Genomic DNA, 15011 nt, shown 5'->3' with positions numbered 1-15011 from the left:
GGAAATGAATCCTTAATGCTCTAATGCCCTCTCAGGTGCAGCTGTAAGCCACAGATATAGATTTTACTGTTGAAGAAGTTAATCAAGTTCTTGAGGAAATCAAGACACATATAAGGAAGTGGAAACAATTTAAACCTCCCTGTTGTTTAAAATGTGACTGGACTCAAGATTAATGGATAACCTGGTGATGTTGTTTGAGTTTTACACCGACCTAAAGTTAGCCATTCATATGCAGTCAATAAACCATCATGATGGTTGTTTCACTTATTCAATTCATATTTTCCTTTTTTTTTTTGCAGATGAATGCACATTTAAATCTGAAGAGGAGACAAAAAAACACTGACCTTGTGGTGTTGTGGCAGAAAGATGTATTGTGTTAATAGTGATGCCTGGTAGTAGTAGATTTTATTTATGTATTTATGTTAATGCTAACTTGCATCAGTTGTTGACATAACTAAGAGAAAACATAGATTTACAGATATAATTAGACCATTATAAGATACTGATAAGTTCATCTCCGCTCTTATTGAAAAACACCAAAGCAGTTTCTCTTAGGGTTATGATTAGTTACTACATATATACATACACTTATGTAACGAATGTGACTGAACCCAAATGCAGCACTTGGTGACCGTTGGTAATGACCTTTATTTGAACACAGAATAAACAGAAACTTGAGCCGACGAAGATATTCATTTAAAAGTTCATTCTTCGGGCTCCGAGCCCACACACAGTCTCTGGGTTCTGGGGCAGACAGGTAGGTGAAAGCACTCCTGCTGAAACGTTGTGGCAGGAAAACACCACACAGCCACAAGCAGATGGAAACCAGAGACACTGAAGCAGAACTTGTGGTGAGGGACAGAAGGCCGGTAAGTCGGTGAGTTTACTGGGAAACAGATGACGTAGGCAGGTAAGGAGTACTGGAAAGTCTTGCATGAGGTTGAAACACAATCTGGCAAAGAGCGTGTGTGCTGGAGAGACTTTTATACCAGGCTGATGAGCTGCAGCTGTGGAGGCAGGTTAGAGGAGTTGTCTTGATAAGGGGGGCGTGGCTGGCTTGCAGGGTGCAGGTGAATGGAAATTTACCAGTAGCAGGTGAGAGAGAGAAGCAGGGGCTGGAGCCTATCCCAGCTGACATTGGGTGAGAGGCAGGGTACACCTTGGACCTTGGTCACCAGATTATCACAGGGCTGACACATAGAGAGAGACAACCATTCACACTCACATTTACACCTACAGACAATTTAGAGCCACCAGTTAACCTGCATGTCTTTGGACTGTGGGAGGAAGCTCGGAGTACCCAGAGGAAACCCACACTGACACGGGAAGAACATGCAAACTCCGCACAGAGGGTTTTGTGTGTGTGTGTGTGTGTGTGTGTGTGTGTGTATAACCCATAAACATCCTTATATCTGGGCATCTTGCCTACTCCATGTGTTGTGCTCTGTTGAATCTAGTGCCTTTATATTTTAGCAACATGAGGCCTCCCTCTTTTGGCCAATTTGTTGTTCTACATCTTTTGTCCATCGAAATATTTGTAATGCATTGTGAGGAAACACCAAAGAGACAAATACAAACATATGCACAGTGTTATGTCATCGTCCATATTAAAACTTGCTCTTAAACATACCACAAAGACAGTGTTTATATACTATATATATATATATATATATATATATATATATATATATATGTATATATATATATATATATATGTATATACATATATAAAATAGTGGAATTTAGTCAGTATATTTTGTTTTTGTATTTAAAGAAAGATATACAGTCAGGTCCATAATTATTTGGACAATGATACAGTTGTCGTCATTTTGGCTCTGTACACCACCACAATGGGTTTTAAATGAAACAATGAATACCTGCTTAAAGTGCAGACTCTCAGCTTTCATTTAAGGCTTTTTTCAAAAATGTAGTATGAACTGTGTAGGAATTACAACCATTTCTTCACACAGTCCCCCAACTTTAAGGGCTCATAAGTATTTGGACAAACTAACATAATCATCAATTAAACAGTCAGTTTTAATACTTGGTTGCAAATCCTTTACAGTCAATGACTGCCTGAAGTGTTGGACACATAGGCATCATCAGATGCTGGGTTTCTTCCCTGGTGATGCTCTGCCAGCCCTTTACTGTAGCCGTCTGCACTTCCTGCTTGTGTTTTGGGTATTTTGCCCTCAGTTTTGGCTTCAGCAAGAGAAACGCATGCTCAGTTGGATTCAGGTCAGATGATATGACTTGGCCATTGCAGAACATTCCACTTCTTTGCCTTAAAAATGTCTTTGGTTGCTTTTGCAATATGCTTCAGGTCAATGTCCAACTGCACTGTGAAGCATCGTCCAATGAGTTTTGAAGCATTTGGTTGAATCTGAGCAGATAATGGTGCCCCAAACACTTCAGCTTTCATCCTGCTGCTCTTGTAAGCAAGACAAGACTTCACTAGAATAAATACAGAGGGTTTATCACAAGATGCAAACCATTGGTTAGCCTTGAAAATGGAAGGCCAGATTAGAGTTTGTCAAAAACCATCTAAAAAGCCTGTACAGTTGTGGAACAGCATACTATGGACAGATAAAACAAAGATCAACTACCAGAATGATGGGAAGACAAGAGAAGGAAGAAGGGAAGGAACTGCTCATGATCCAAAGCACACCACCTCATCAGTGAAGCATGGTGGAGGTACTGTTATGTCATGGCCATGTATGGCTGCCAGTGGAACTGGTTCTCTTGTATTTATTGATGATGTGACTGCTGAGAAGAGCAGCAGGATGAAAGCTGAAGTGTTTGGGGCACCATTATCTGCTCAGATTCAACTAAATGCTTCAAAACTCATTGGACGATGCTTCACAGTGCAGTTGGACAATGACCTGAAGCATACTGCAAAAGCAACCAAAGACATTTTTAAGGCAAAGAAGTGGAATGTTCTGCAATGGCCAAGTCATATCATCTGACCTGAATCCAATTGAGCAAGCGTTTCTCTTGCTGAAGCCAAAATTGAGGGCAAAACACCCAAAACACAAGCAGGAAGTGCAGACGGCTACAGTAAAGGGCTGGCAGAGCATCACCAGGGAAGAAACCCAGCATCTGATGATGCCTATGTGTCCAACACTTCAGGCAGTCATTGACTGTAAAGGATTTGCAACCAAGTATTAAAACTGACTGTTTAATTGATGATTATGTTAGTTTGTCCAAATACTTGTGAGCCCTTAAAGTTGGGGGACTGTGTGAAGAAATGGTTGTAATTCCTACACGGTTCATACTACATTTTTGAAAAAAGCCTTAAATGAAAGCTGAGAGTTTGCACTTTAAGCAGGTATTCATTGTTTCATTTAAAACCCATTGTGGTGGTGTACAGAGCCAAAATGATGACAACTGTATCATTGTCCAAATAATTATGGACCTGACTGTAATACATTTAGTTTTGACTTTATTTGAGAAATTTGGTTACTTCTTGAACTGGATTTTATTTTTTCTTGCAGCGAACAAAGATCAGCCTACATAATGCATACACAGGCACTGCCAGACTGGGCACTCCTGCCAAAAGAAAGATGACCCCATTGATCCATGAAGGGTACGTTACTGATGCCAGAGACGGGAACTCCGCCTGTAAACCACAGAAGAGTATGATTAGCACTGTATGCAATGACTGTCCAAACTTTGTTGAGGTGTGGGTAATACTGATGACAGGTTGCAAAGGATGGATGCTGACGCTGAGATCAGAAATATCAAATAAAAATGAATGCAGATGATGGTTATGAGATTATATACTTACAGAAGTGGGATCCCAGACTAAGTAAGTGAGCTCCTCTTGAACCTGTGTCACCAGGTAGAAAACTAAGATAACCAGAACGATGAGAGGACTGATGAACCTCCATGAAATCTGCCAGAGGATGGAGGGCTTATGTCCGACCATGAATTTTATGTCCTCATTGAACCTGCCACACAAGAGAGTTTAATAAGTTTTGTATTATGTCATAAAGTCATCTCTTTTACACTGCACTTAAATAGATCAGCCATTACCATGAGATTTTGCTCAACAACTGACACATCATGGTGCTACTGAAACGGTATGGTTATTTTGCAGCAGATATCAAGATAAATAAGAACGCACACACAGACAGAAAATATGTAGCTAAAATAGTTTGAATAAGCACTAACCTGTCTATGCCGTAGATGTACACAACAGCTATCATCTCAAAAAATCCAATGGTCAGAAGTGGGACAGATCCAGCAAAGTTGTCGAAGAGAGTTACCCAATAAAACCCTGACTGCTGAGCAAACAGGAGAGTGATGATGAAGGCGACAGCACAGGTTACTCCTGAAACAAATACGAAAAGAAGGTGACGATGTTAAAACAAGAATAATATAATTCATCTAGAGTTGCAAAGCCAATGTGCAGATTGTTGTAATTCCAAAACACAATACCAGTCAGTGCTTCTTGTGGCCATGTTTTCGGTAAAACATTAAGGTCTTTTAGTGGAACCACCACCCCTTCAATGTTGCCAAACAAGGTTGAGATTCCCAAGCAGAGAAGCATGATGAAGAAGAGGACAGACCAGGCTGGAGAACCAGGCATCTTGGTGATGGCTTCTGTGAACACAATGAAGGCAAGACCTGTTCCCTCCACTCCCTGCACAAACACAAACATTAATCACAATGCAGGTCGAGCAAAATTAATGCACCACAATTCGTATATAACTCATGTTATTTGTGTATAACCCACATAAGCGAGAAGGCTGCAATCAAGTGAGTAATGTGCTGGCAGGAGTAAAGACGGGAGTAGTTTAAGGAACAAAAGTCTGCAAGAAAACAGGTTTGGGTGGTGGATGGGTCAAACAAACACAGGACTTTCCCAAGGAGACCTGTGTTTGTGTTCCATGTGAAACCAAGTGAACTTTGAGTCATTTTAAGGAATGTTGTCACCACGGTTCTTTCCTTAAACATAACTTACCCTCAGTATGTAACTTTATGTTAAGTACGTAAAGAAATTTGGGCCATTCATGGGACGCTAATTCGTTAGATATCGTAAAAACCACTGTATGTGCATTTTCGTAAGATATCATACAAACTGTTGGAATTTGATATTTATTGATATGGTCACCTCACTGAGAAGTTTTCTCATTTCACAGGGTTTGATGTCCAATCCAAGAACAATACCAGGTGAGGAGATGTTGAAATAATCCAAGGCTTCCTGGTAGTTGCTTGCAGTGATGCTGTCTTCAGGAAGGTCAAATGCATTTGATAATATCCTGATGTTACTAGGGAGACAATATGTCAGTGATCAATAACTTTACATCACTGGAATTTAAATGAAGGGATGAATTTCAATTTCTAAAGTCTCAATAGTCACACACTCATATGCACATTGAAAAAGTAATTAATTGGTTGCTGCAATCATTTCTTACGTCCATTTTAAAGACACTACTTCCTAGTATGACTAAATTCATTGCAAAAATACATCCTTTAATGAAGTTTATGAGGCTTTAGTCGTCTGGCTTTGGCCGAAAACATGGTTCTTTCCAAAGTTATGTCTTAGTACGGATAAACTTTGTTATCTCAGTCTACAGCTGTGCTAGTCATATATACACACCACATTAAGTTCATCTTGTGGGGAACATGAACTGCACCAAATGTAACACCCAATAGTTGTCAAGACATTTCTCTTAAGCCACATATGTCAATGTAATTGTCGCACTGTAAAATAAAAATCAGCCGATCACCAAAGTTATTTTGGATCACTCATTGGAGGCCGCGAATATCTATACAAAATTTAATGGCAGTCCATAGTCACTGAGATGTTTCAGTTTGGATGTCCTTCATTCTTTCAACAAGAGGTTGTGTTGTCCATGTGCTAATGAGCTACCTAGCATCTTGAATTCGTCCTGTCAGTCTTCCAGTTTCCCCTTTGTAGGGCAAGTTATGTCTTCTCATGCAGGTGCAGAGCATACGTGCTAGTTGGCCGTTGGCTGTGGTCTTCGCAATGTGTTAACTTTTTGGCCAAGACACAGACGACATGAAGTGCAACAGTCAGCTTTTGTCACCACTAGTTCTTTATGTTTTATGTGTCTGGGCCTTTAAAGGACCATCAGTTTGGCAAATACCCTCCCAGGAGGAATGATGCTGTTCATCTTACATATAAGCATGTGAGTGATAGTGATGTACTTTTAGGACTACTCTGTTCCAAAAACACTGAAGCTCACATCCTGTGACTACTCACTCACTGATACAGATGTCGTATTTCTCTGTTGCCCTGAAGCCAATGATGGTGTAGGTGACTGTGGCAGCATAGATGGAGGTGAGGCCAGTTATGGCTGTCAGGATCATAGCATCTTGCTTGCAGTTGTTGCTTGGGAGTGGAAAAAAGACAAAAGATTCAGGACACATCACGTCTGAGAATGGCTACAATCTTTAGGTGACAGGCCTTCTTGAAATGTCTCTTACTGAACAGGGTTGTAGCTTGAGAAGGAGATGAGGCCTCCCCAGGCTAAGCTGAAGGCATAAAAGACCTGGGCACCTGCGTCCAGCCAAGTTGTTGGTTTTTTCAACTCATTAACCTGCAAGAGTGAGGCATACAGTGTGATTTGGCTTTGTTTTAACAGACATATAATTGGCTTTTTTTATGATATCAATTTGAAACATACGTCTGGTGTGAAGAGAAACTGTAATCCACTCAGGGCACCTTTAAGAGTCAGTCCCCGGATGAGGAAGATGGCCAGCACTATGTAAGGTAGAATGGCTGTAACATATACTGCCTGAAGAAAAGAAAAGAAAAGAAAAGAATGTTGACAGTGGTGATTCGAGAAAGCATATCGTTTGTGTGAGGGTCTAACAAACCTTGCCTGAGGTGCCAATCCCCCGTATGTAGCAGACACACATGACTGTCCAGGCTGCGAGCAGGCAGAGTACTACAGGCCAGTGGATTCCTCCAGAGTCAGCTATAGAAGCTGAGGTATTCAGAGTCACTCGGTAATAAAAGTAATCCACAGTGGAGCTCCGTTGACACTCTGATACAAATCCTGAAGGGGAAAGAAACAGTTATCTTTACGTGTTTTAATCTTAAGTAATACACCGATCAGCCAAAACATTAAAACCACTGACGGGTGAAGTGAGTAACATGGATCATCCTGTTACAGTGCAGTGTTCTGCTGGGAAACCTTGGGTCCTGGCATTCATGTGGATGCTACTTAACGTGCTCCACCCACACAAACACCATTGCAGACAAAATAAACTCCCCTCATGCCAGTAGCGCTTGTCGATGGCATTGCCCCCCCAGCAAGACAATGCGCCATGCTACCCCACAAAAACTGCTCAGGAATGACCCCAGGAATGGGACAAGGAACTCAAGGTGTCGACTTTGCCTCCAAATACCCAAGATCCCAATCTGACCGGACATTTGAGGGGTGTGCTGGTGCCCCAGAGGTACCCCCAATTCACAGTTGGTGCTCCTTGGACCAGATTTGGCTCTAACCTGTCAAGGCATGGACACAGGACCTCTGGGTGGTGTCTTACACCAGGGCGTTAGTTTCAGATCTTTTGAGTCCTTTCAGTTGTGAGGTGGAGTATTAGCACATCCCACAAATGTTTGATCAGATTGGGATCTGGAGAATTTGGAGGCCAGGCTGACACCTTGAGCTCTTTGTCACCTTCCTCGGGCCATTCAAGTTTTTGCTGTGTGGCACGGGGCACTGTCCTGCTGGAGGGCAACTGCTATTGGTAGTACTGTTGCCATCAGGGGGGTTACCTGGCCTGCACTGGTGTAAATGGGGGTAGAGCCTGCCAGATGGCATCCACATGAATGTCAGACCCCACGTTTTCCCAACAGAACATGGCATTGTAACAAGATGATCAATGCTGTTCTTTTCACCTGTCAGTGGTTTTAATGTTTTGGCTGATCGGTATATATGGGTGCTTAATGAGCATCTTTGTGTGTATATTCAAATACCTGTGCCATTGTCATTGAGAGGACACTGGGTCCAAGGCAGCGGGGCTTGAAAGGAATTGAAGAGATACCACAGGATCCAGGCTATTAAGGTGTTGTAGTAAAGTCCAATTAGTAAGGACACCAGCATGGAGGCTATACCTGAGGGACAGAATCATTAACTAATGTTACTTTCTTTGTTTCACATCTGCTTTGGACAAATTATTCCAGAGCCTACTTTACTTACCAATACCAGTCAGATAGGGGTTGATGGCCCTCCACACCCCCACGCTGCCTTTCCTGAGACGCTGGCCGATGGCAAACTCCAGCAGCAGGAGGGGCAGCCCTTCCACCACCAGCAGGATCAGGTAGGGGATCAAAAAAGCACCTGAAAAATGTATGAGTAGAATAGTTATACATAGTGCATTAAAGATATTCATAGGTCTTTTCATCATCCTAAATATCAACATGATTATGCAGCTTATAAAAGCTTGGATGTTGATAATGTTTTGGGCTGTAAAGCAGTCCCACAGGGCCCCTGCCTGTGAACAAACTAACATTTATAACCCTTGTGATGACCCCATGATTGCCTTTCTTGCTCTGCTGTGGTTTCCCCCTGCAGGTACAGTACAGGCCAAAAGTTTGGACACACCTTCTCATTCAATGCGTTTTCTTTATTTTCATGACTATTCTCACTAGAATACTACTAGATTCTCACTGAAGGCATCAAAACTATGAATGAACACATGTGGAGTTATGTACTTAACAAAAAAAGGTGAAATAACTGAAAACATGTTTTATATTCTAGTTTCTTCAAAATAGCCACCCTTTGCTCTGATTACTGCTTTGCACACTCTTGGCATTCTCTCCATGAGCTTCAAGAGGTAGTCACCTGAAATGGTTTTCCAACAGTCTTGAAGGAGTTCCCAGAGGTGTTTAGCACTTGTTGGCCCCTTTGCCTTCACTCTGCGGTCCAGCTCACCCCAAACCATCTCGATTGGGTTCAGGTCCAGTGACTGTGGAGGCCAGGTCATCTGCCGCAGCACTCCATCACTCTCCTTCTTGGTCAAATAGCCCTTACACAGCCTGGAGGTGTGTTTGGGGTCATTGTCCTGTTGAAAAATAAATGATCGTCCAACTAAACGCAAACCGGATGGGATGGCATGTCGCTGCAGGATGCTGTGGTAGCCATGCTGGTTCAGTGTGCCTTCAATTTTGAATAAATCCCCAACAGTGTCACCAGCAAAACACCCCCACACCATCACACCTCCTCCTCCATGCTTCACAGTGGGAACCAGGCATGTGGAATCCATCCGTTCACCTTTTCTGCGTCTCACAAAGACACGGCGGTTGGAACCAAAGATCTCAAATTTGGACTCATCAGACCAAAGCACAGATTTCCACTGGTCTAATGTCCATTCCTTGTGTTTCTTGGACTGACTGACCTTCATTTCTTAAAGTAATGATGACCACTCGTTTTTCTTTAGTTAGCTGATTGGTTCTTGCCATAATATGAATTTTAACAGTTGTCCAATAGGGCTGTCGGCTGTGTATTAACCTGACTTCTGCACAACACAACTGATGGTCCCAACCCCATTGATAAAGCAAGAAATTCCACTAATTAACCCTGATAAGGCACACCTGTGAAGTGGAAACCATTTCAGGTGACTACCTCTTGAAGTTCATGGAGAGAATGCCAAGAGTGTGCAAAGCAGTAATCAGAGCAAAGGGTGGCTATTTTGAAGAAACTAGAATATAAAACATGTTTTCAGTTATTTCACCTTTTTTTGTTAAGTACATAACTCCACATGTGTTCATTCATAGTTTTGATGCCTTCAGTGAGAATCTACAATGTAAATAGTCATGAAAATAAAGAAAACGCATTGAATGAGAAGGTGTGTCCAAACTTTTGGCCTGTACTGTAGCTGGCAGGCAGAGTTAGGTGGGTCGTTTGCTTGTACCTGCAACATCTTTGCTGGGCCTCAAAGGGCATAAAGTTTTCCTTTGTACTGTTAATATAACTGCTAATCTGTGTGTAGACGGTACCTTGTTAAAATAAGAATGCTAAATGCTAAACTGGCTGCTTACCAATGCTACATGTGTATACAGTTTCTGTCTCTGTGTTGCTGTGTTTATGTTTCTTTGTACTGGTTTTTGTCATTTAACTACAGCAAAACTATATCCAAACATCCATTTACAAACAAAGAGGGGGAAACTGTGGGATCCTGAGGCTTGAGGCTAACTAAGTTTTGCAAGGCCTGGTTTTGATCTTTGTTACATGATGATCTTACGTGGTGATTTGATCAAATAGCTGTAAATATCAAAGTATTTCACTACTGGCCATTTAATGGGATCATTTTTCCAACATAAGCGAGGTCAGGAGAAGGGACACTGAAATACTGCAGTACTGATTTTGTCAATATTATATCCACTCTGTTACACATAAGGTGTTAGAATAATCCTTAGTGTCACAGTCTGCTTCTCCCCCTCACTTGCTACTGGTAAATTTCCACTCACCTGCACCCTGCAAGCCAGCCACGCCCACCTCATTGCCAGATTCCAATTCCAGCATTCACTTGTGACTTGATTCCCCAGTACCGACCCTGCTTGTTCCTGACCTGCGTCCGTTGTCTCTGCTCTGGTAATTACCTCTGCCTTCTGTCTGTGACTCTGATTCCTGCCTGCCCCCTTCCTGGTTCCCACCTGCTCGGCTCTGTGGCTGCATGGTGCAACACCAGTCCTGCATCCCTCAATTCTCCTGGTTCTGCTAGCTACATCTGACCTCACAAAAGACTCCCCTGCACTAATGGTACAGTCCACGACTCTCAGACCGCTTTCAAGTATTGCCTGCCTGCTCTTGCCACATTCACTCACCGCTGGAACTGCAATCAAGCTAAACTGAAAGACCCCTGAAGTTTTGCATATCTGTGCATATTAGGGTGCCATTTGTCCCCTGCGAGAGAGGAGCTCCTGTTCATAAGTATTGATTACACTTTCCTTGGCCATGGAAATAACATATCTTATCTTAGGTGGTGTTCCCCTTTAAGACGGCCACTTTTGACGAGAAACACAAATATATATGTACAAAGGGCAGGTGATTGTATTGAAAGTGAAAGGTTTCTCAGCTCAGGTATCTCATGCCCTTTCAAACTCGCTCCACACTGCTACAGTAAGTCCCTCCAGGAAACCAAAGACACAGTAGTCCTTTGTACCTCAAACACACTTTTCAAACAATCATTCAAGAATACATGGTCCATAATCATATAATGTTCCTTTACTGTTTTCACCTGAGCTTACCTCCTCCATGACTTTGGCACAAGTAAGGGAACCGCCACACATTACCAATCCCAATGCAGAAGCCCACACAGGTTAAAATGTACTGAGCTTTGTTGTCCCACTTGGGCCTGTCCCCAGCCTCATCCTCCTCCATCTTTTCCAGCTCCTCATAGGAAGGGATCCTGTCATCCAGTCCTGGGTTAGGAATTACCAGTCTCATGGCGACCCTGCTGAAGCTGAGATGTTACACTGTCAGTCTTGGAAGTCAAAGTGAGGGCTTAGTGTATCCTCTCTGCAACGTTGAAGCACGTTTATGGTCTTTTACTTTATCAGATGCAATCCACAGATTAGCCAATGCATACTCTGCATTTATGTTTTTTATGCCACCATTCAAGACTACCAGTCATTCAGTTTAATCAAACATTAAACAAATAAAACAATGGCATGGTAGTCACGGCAAGAATATCGTACGATTGAAATGCTTAAGGAAGCACTCCACCTTTTGTCCAACTTGAAAGTCGCTCTCCCATAGTCATATTGTTGTGTGGCCCTGAGGCTGATAATGGGGCAGATAACCATTGCAGAATTCAGCGAGGCGCAGGCATTGACGATGACAATGAGAACGGGTTCCTGCTCACAAGAATATCATGAAGGGAAATCACCATATGTGAGGAGTGTCAAACTGCCTCTAACTGTATGGCTAATTCAGTTACTCACTGAGGAGAGTTGTAACAGGAGAGAGAGATTCCTTTGAATTCATGAACTCTTTCAGAGATAATAGCACGGCGTCATCTGCAGTTGCCCTGGCCATTGTTAATAATTAATGTGTGAAGGTCTTGTGCATCAGTCCACTTACTATTCACGCTTTACCATCTGTTGTACTATTGAGATGGACATGCTTTTTTTTCTTCTTAATATTAATCATTGTGGTAATAGATTGTATTGTGTAATGGGAATAACTAATTCTTTATTTGCAGATGGCATACCCGCAGCTGGATTACCAAATGGGCAAAGTGAACAACTGCCACAGGGCCCCAGAACTCCAAAGGCCCCCAAAAGTTTAGTCCTTGCCATGTGTCAACTACGTTTGCTGATTTATTTCCAGCTTTGATTGGGATTCAGCACTAAAACATATCAGCTGAGCTGATAAGGCCCTCAAGGTGGGTCCTGCTTTATTGTCTAATCTTGAGGCCCTACCTTGAAGAGTGTCATTGAGTTGAACTCAGCTAATTTTATCATTATTGTTTCAGATTTGTTCTTACATGTTGTATATTCCTAGATCGCTGTATTAAATACATTTATTGCCATCAAACATGGTGGCAAAACTATATATAACTATACTAACTATAGCGTGAGTAAAAACCCAGACACACCAAATCAGCAACAAAGGACTAGTGCCGACAAAGGCTGACTGTCTTTCTTTCTCGACCTTGTTCTTTCTCCTGTCTGTCCTCCTACACTTTTTATTCTGAATACCTATCTGTTTAATTTGTTTACTTCCCATTTGTATTAGGTATTTATTTTGTTATGCCAGTGTTTTTGTTCAATTGTTAACTTTATATACGTTGTGTATTTTGTTTTGTGTCAGCGTGGTGGCACTAGAAACATAAACCGTTTTTCTTTAAATGCGTCTGAATAATCCCATAAGGAAATTTCAATGCCCTCTCACATCAAAGAAACAATGTAATCAGTTCAATCCCACCAAAGCCATAACTAACCTAATTTAACACCCAGTAGTCTGGTTTTAGTGACCTGCTCAACTGATAAACCACCTATATAAAAGCTGATTGCAGTAGCAAGAACATTTCTGCTCCCAGATACAACACATTTAGTTTTGACAGTAGCACTAATTCATTTTATTCTCAAACATTTAGTGATGGTATGCAACTCAGTGTAGGTTCTCTCTCTCATCTCCACTAATGTCAGTGAAACTGACTGATGGAAGACATCAACACAAAGTCAAGTATCTATTTTGTGAATCATTAAAGGAGAATAGTCTGGCTATTGATTGAGGACATTTAAAGTGCAAGAGGCAAAGTTCAGTTTGGCCTGGAACATAAATTAATAAAACCTATTTGTTATTATGATGAGTTAATAAAGTTACTGATTATTAGTTATTAAGTGCGCACTGTATTAACACTACAGACATCAATCCATCTCAGCTTTCATTTGTTCAGTATTATAATGGCAAAATAGTATCCATCTGCAATGGAAATTAATTAATTTAATTAAATGAACTATAACATAATAGATCACTACTGTACATACCATTGGTGGAAGAGTGCATGAAAAGGAGTTTTATTATTCCAGTGTGAGTGCACAGTAAACATTTTACTAGTTAAAGCCACTTAAACATTGCTGTCAAAGACTGCTGTCCCTATCACATGCGAAGTATCTTGTCTGCTCCCTACAGTATGTTTTGCTTTGTTGCAACAGCTGATGTTACTACCACTGTGTGCTCTGTCAGTACAGTGTCTCCTTCTCGTGGCCAACTTGCTCTTCTACATATCCTGCTTGTTTAAAGATTTATACTGTATGGTGTTAAAAATGGAAACCAAAGAGCCAATGCTGTTAAAGACAAACTTTGTGTCTACCCTTGAACATATTAGAAAGAAGACCACAACTACTGTACCTCTCACATCTCTCTCAAAAGGGCTTTCCAGCGGTGTCACCACCAAGAAAGCAGTGGGCCCAGGTGGTGTCAGTGGGCAGGTCCTCAAACTTAAGGCTTTTCAACCAGTCACTGGCTTAGTCTGTCATAACTTCACAAAGTCCACCATCCTTCCTATGCCCAAGAAAACAAAACCAACCTGCCTGACTGACTCCCACCCAATGGTTCTCACCTCTAATCTAAAAAATATTGGTTTTTATTTTCAGATATTGGTAGATATTTGCTATCCAATTCTGTAGTCATGTGTTGTTATATTGACAAACTTATATTTCACAGAGACAAAGTTATTTCATTAGATAAACAGGTATAAAACCTGGATGGATGGAACTAGTGCTGTCCTATAGCAGGCAAATTAACGTGATGCAGTATATTGATGCAGCAGCAGTACATTTGCACAAAGCATGAGAAGAAATATAAGTGCCAGAGGTGTACAGAGGTCCTTATTTGTATCTGCTCAACCAACAATATAATCTGTCTCTGTACCTTTATTCAGATAAAGGGCAGGAAGTTGGCATGGTTTGCAGGCTATAGGATAGCATGTTGAGTTTTGTTTTTCTTTTTCAATATTTTATCTTTTTTGAAATGGACGAAATCAACACATCATACAACTAAAAACTGCAGGTTCTAAGCGTTATTTTGGAGTTCAGTTTGTCGGGGTTTGAAAGAGACCAGCTGCCACACTGGGCTTTGATCTTGCTACTCCTGCACATGATGACTCCTTCTCCTCGATGCAAGAATTTCAATGGTTAGCTCTTAGCCTGCTGCCTGCTGTGTGCTGGGCAACTACAAAATATAGCAATCCCTATTCACTGATGTGTAGTAGCCTAAATGAAACAATTAGTTAGTGAAATCAAAGTCATATGTTACAAACAGAATGGTCATTTTTATCTTTTAACCAAAATGATGAAGATTACTGAGTGAAGGCCCACATTTCCTATCATGCCTATTGCTGGACTAGTTTGTGTGTTAGTGTTTGTAATGTGTCTGTTCACAACATGTCAGTTACTAACAGGAAACTCTGAGCAGAACAAATCTGTTTCCATTGCTTTATTTGTGCCTTATAACTAATAACTTATTTGGATTTGGACACATCCTATTGGGTGCATTATTGAAGTGCATCAATAAAATATT

At 41.4% G+C, this 15011-nt stretch overlaps 1 protein-coding gene across 6 annotated transcripts; it reads right to left on the bottom strand.

Moving 5' to 3' along the window:
* Window positions 1–628: 628 nt before the first annotated feature.
* On the bottom strand, window positions 629–11685 carry LOC117263862 (sodium-dependent neutral amino acid transporter B(0)AT1-like). 6 transcript variants are annotated; one of them, XR_013493592.1, is made up of 14 exons: window positions 11231–11623; window positions 8181–8321; window positions 7958–8095; window positions 6850–7031; window positions 6657–6767; window positions 6457–6569; window positions 6233–6361; window positions 5117–5273; window positions 4441–4645; window positions 4174–4333; window positions 3788–3950; window positions 3425–3619; window positions 990–1783; window positions 629–886 (listed from the first exon to the last, which is right to left on the bottom strand). XR_013493592.1 is itself a non-coding variant. In XM_078175727.1 (13 exons), exons 1-13 carry the CDS (start codon window positions 11427–11429, stop codon window positions 1183–1185), a joined length of 1812 nt encoding a protein of 603 aa, XP_078031853.1. In that variant the 5' UTR covers window positions 11430–11622; the 3' UTR covers window positions 629–1182. The 6 variants fall into 6 exon arrangements, 3 of the variants coding, with proteins under 3 accessions (XP_078031853.1, XP_033493448.1, XP_033493447.1); XR_013493591.1 differs by having other exon boundaries at window positions 629–1783; XM_078175727.1 differs by having other exon boundaries at window positions 629–1190; window positions 3514–3619; window positions 11231–11622.
* Between the last annotated feature and the right edge of the window lie 3326 nt (window positions 11686–15011).

The sequence above is a fragment of the Epinephelus lanceolatus genome, chromosome 16 (genome assembly GCF_041903045.1).
Source record: "Epinephelus lanceolatus isolate andai-2023 chromosome 16, ASM4190304v1, whole genome shotgun sequence".
NCBI lineage: Eukaryota > Metazoa > Chordata > Actinopteri > Perciformes > Serranidae > Epinephelus > Epinephelus lanceolatus.
The sequence above is the reverse complement of the archived record's forward strand: the minus strand, read 5'-3'. Positions and strand labels throughout refer to the sequence as shown.

Bases quoted from the DNA above. Each gene is read 5' to 3' on its own strand.
- LOC117263862 (XM_033637556.2), bottom strand. From the start codon at position 11,429: ATGAGACTGGTAATTCCTAACCCAGGACTGGATGACAGGATCCCTTCC. The intron at 5,274-6,232 runs GTGAGTAGTCAC...TTGTCTCCCTAG, and splicing joins TACGACATCTGTATCAGTGA to TAACATCAGGATATTATCAA. The intron at 4,334-4,440 runs GTATTGTGTTTT...TATTTGTTTCAG, and splicing joins GCCACAAGAAGCACTGACTG to GAGTAACCTGTGCTGTCGCC.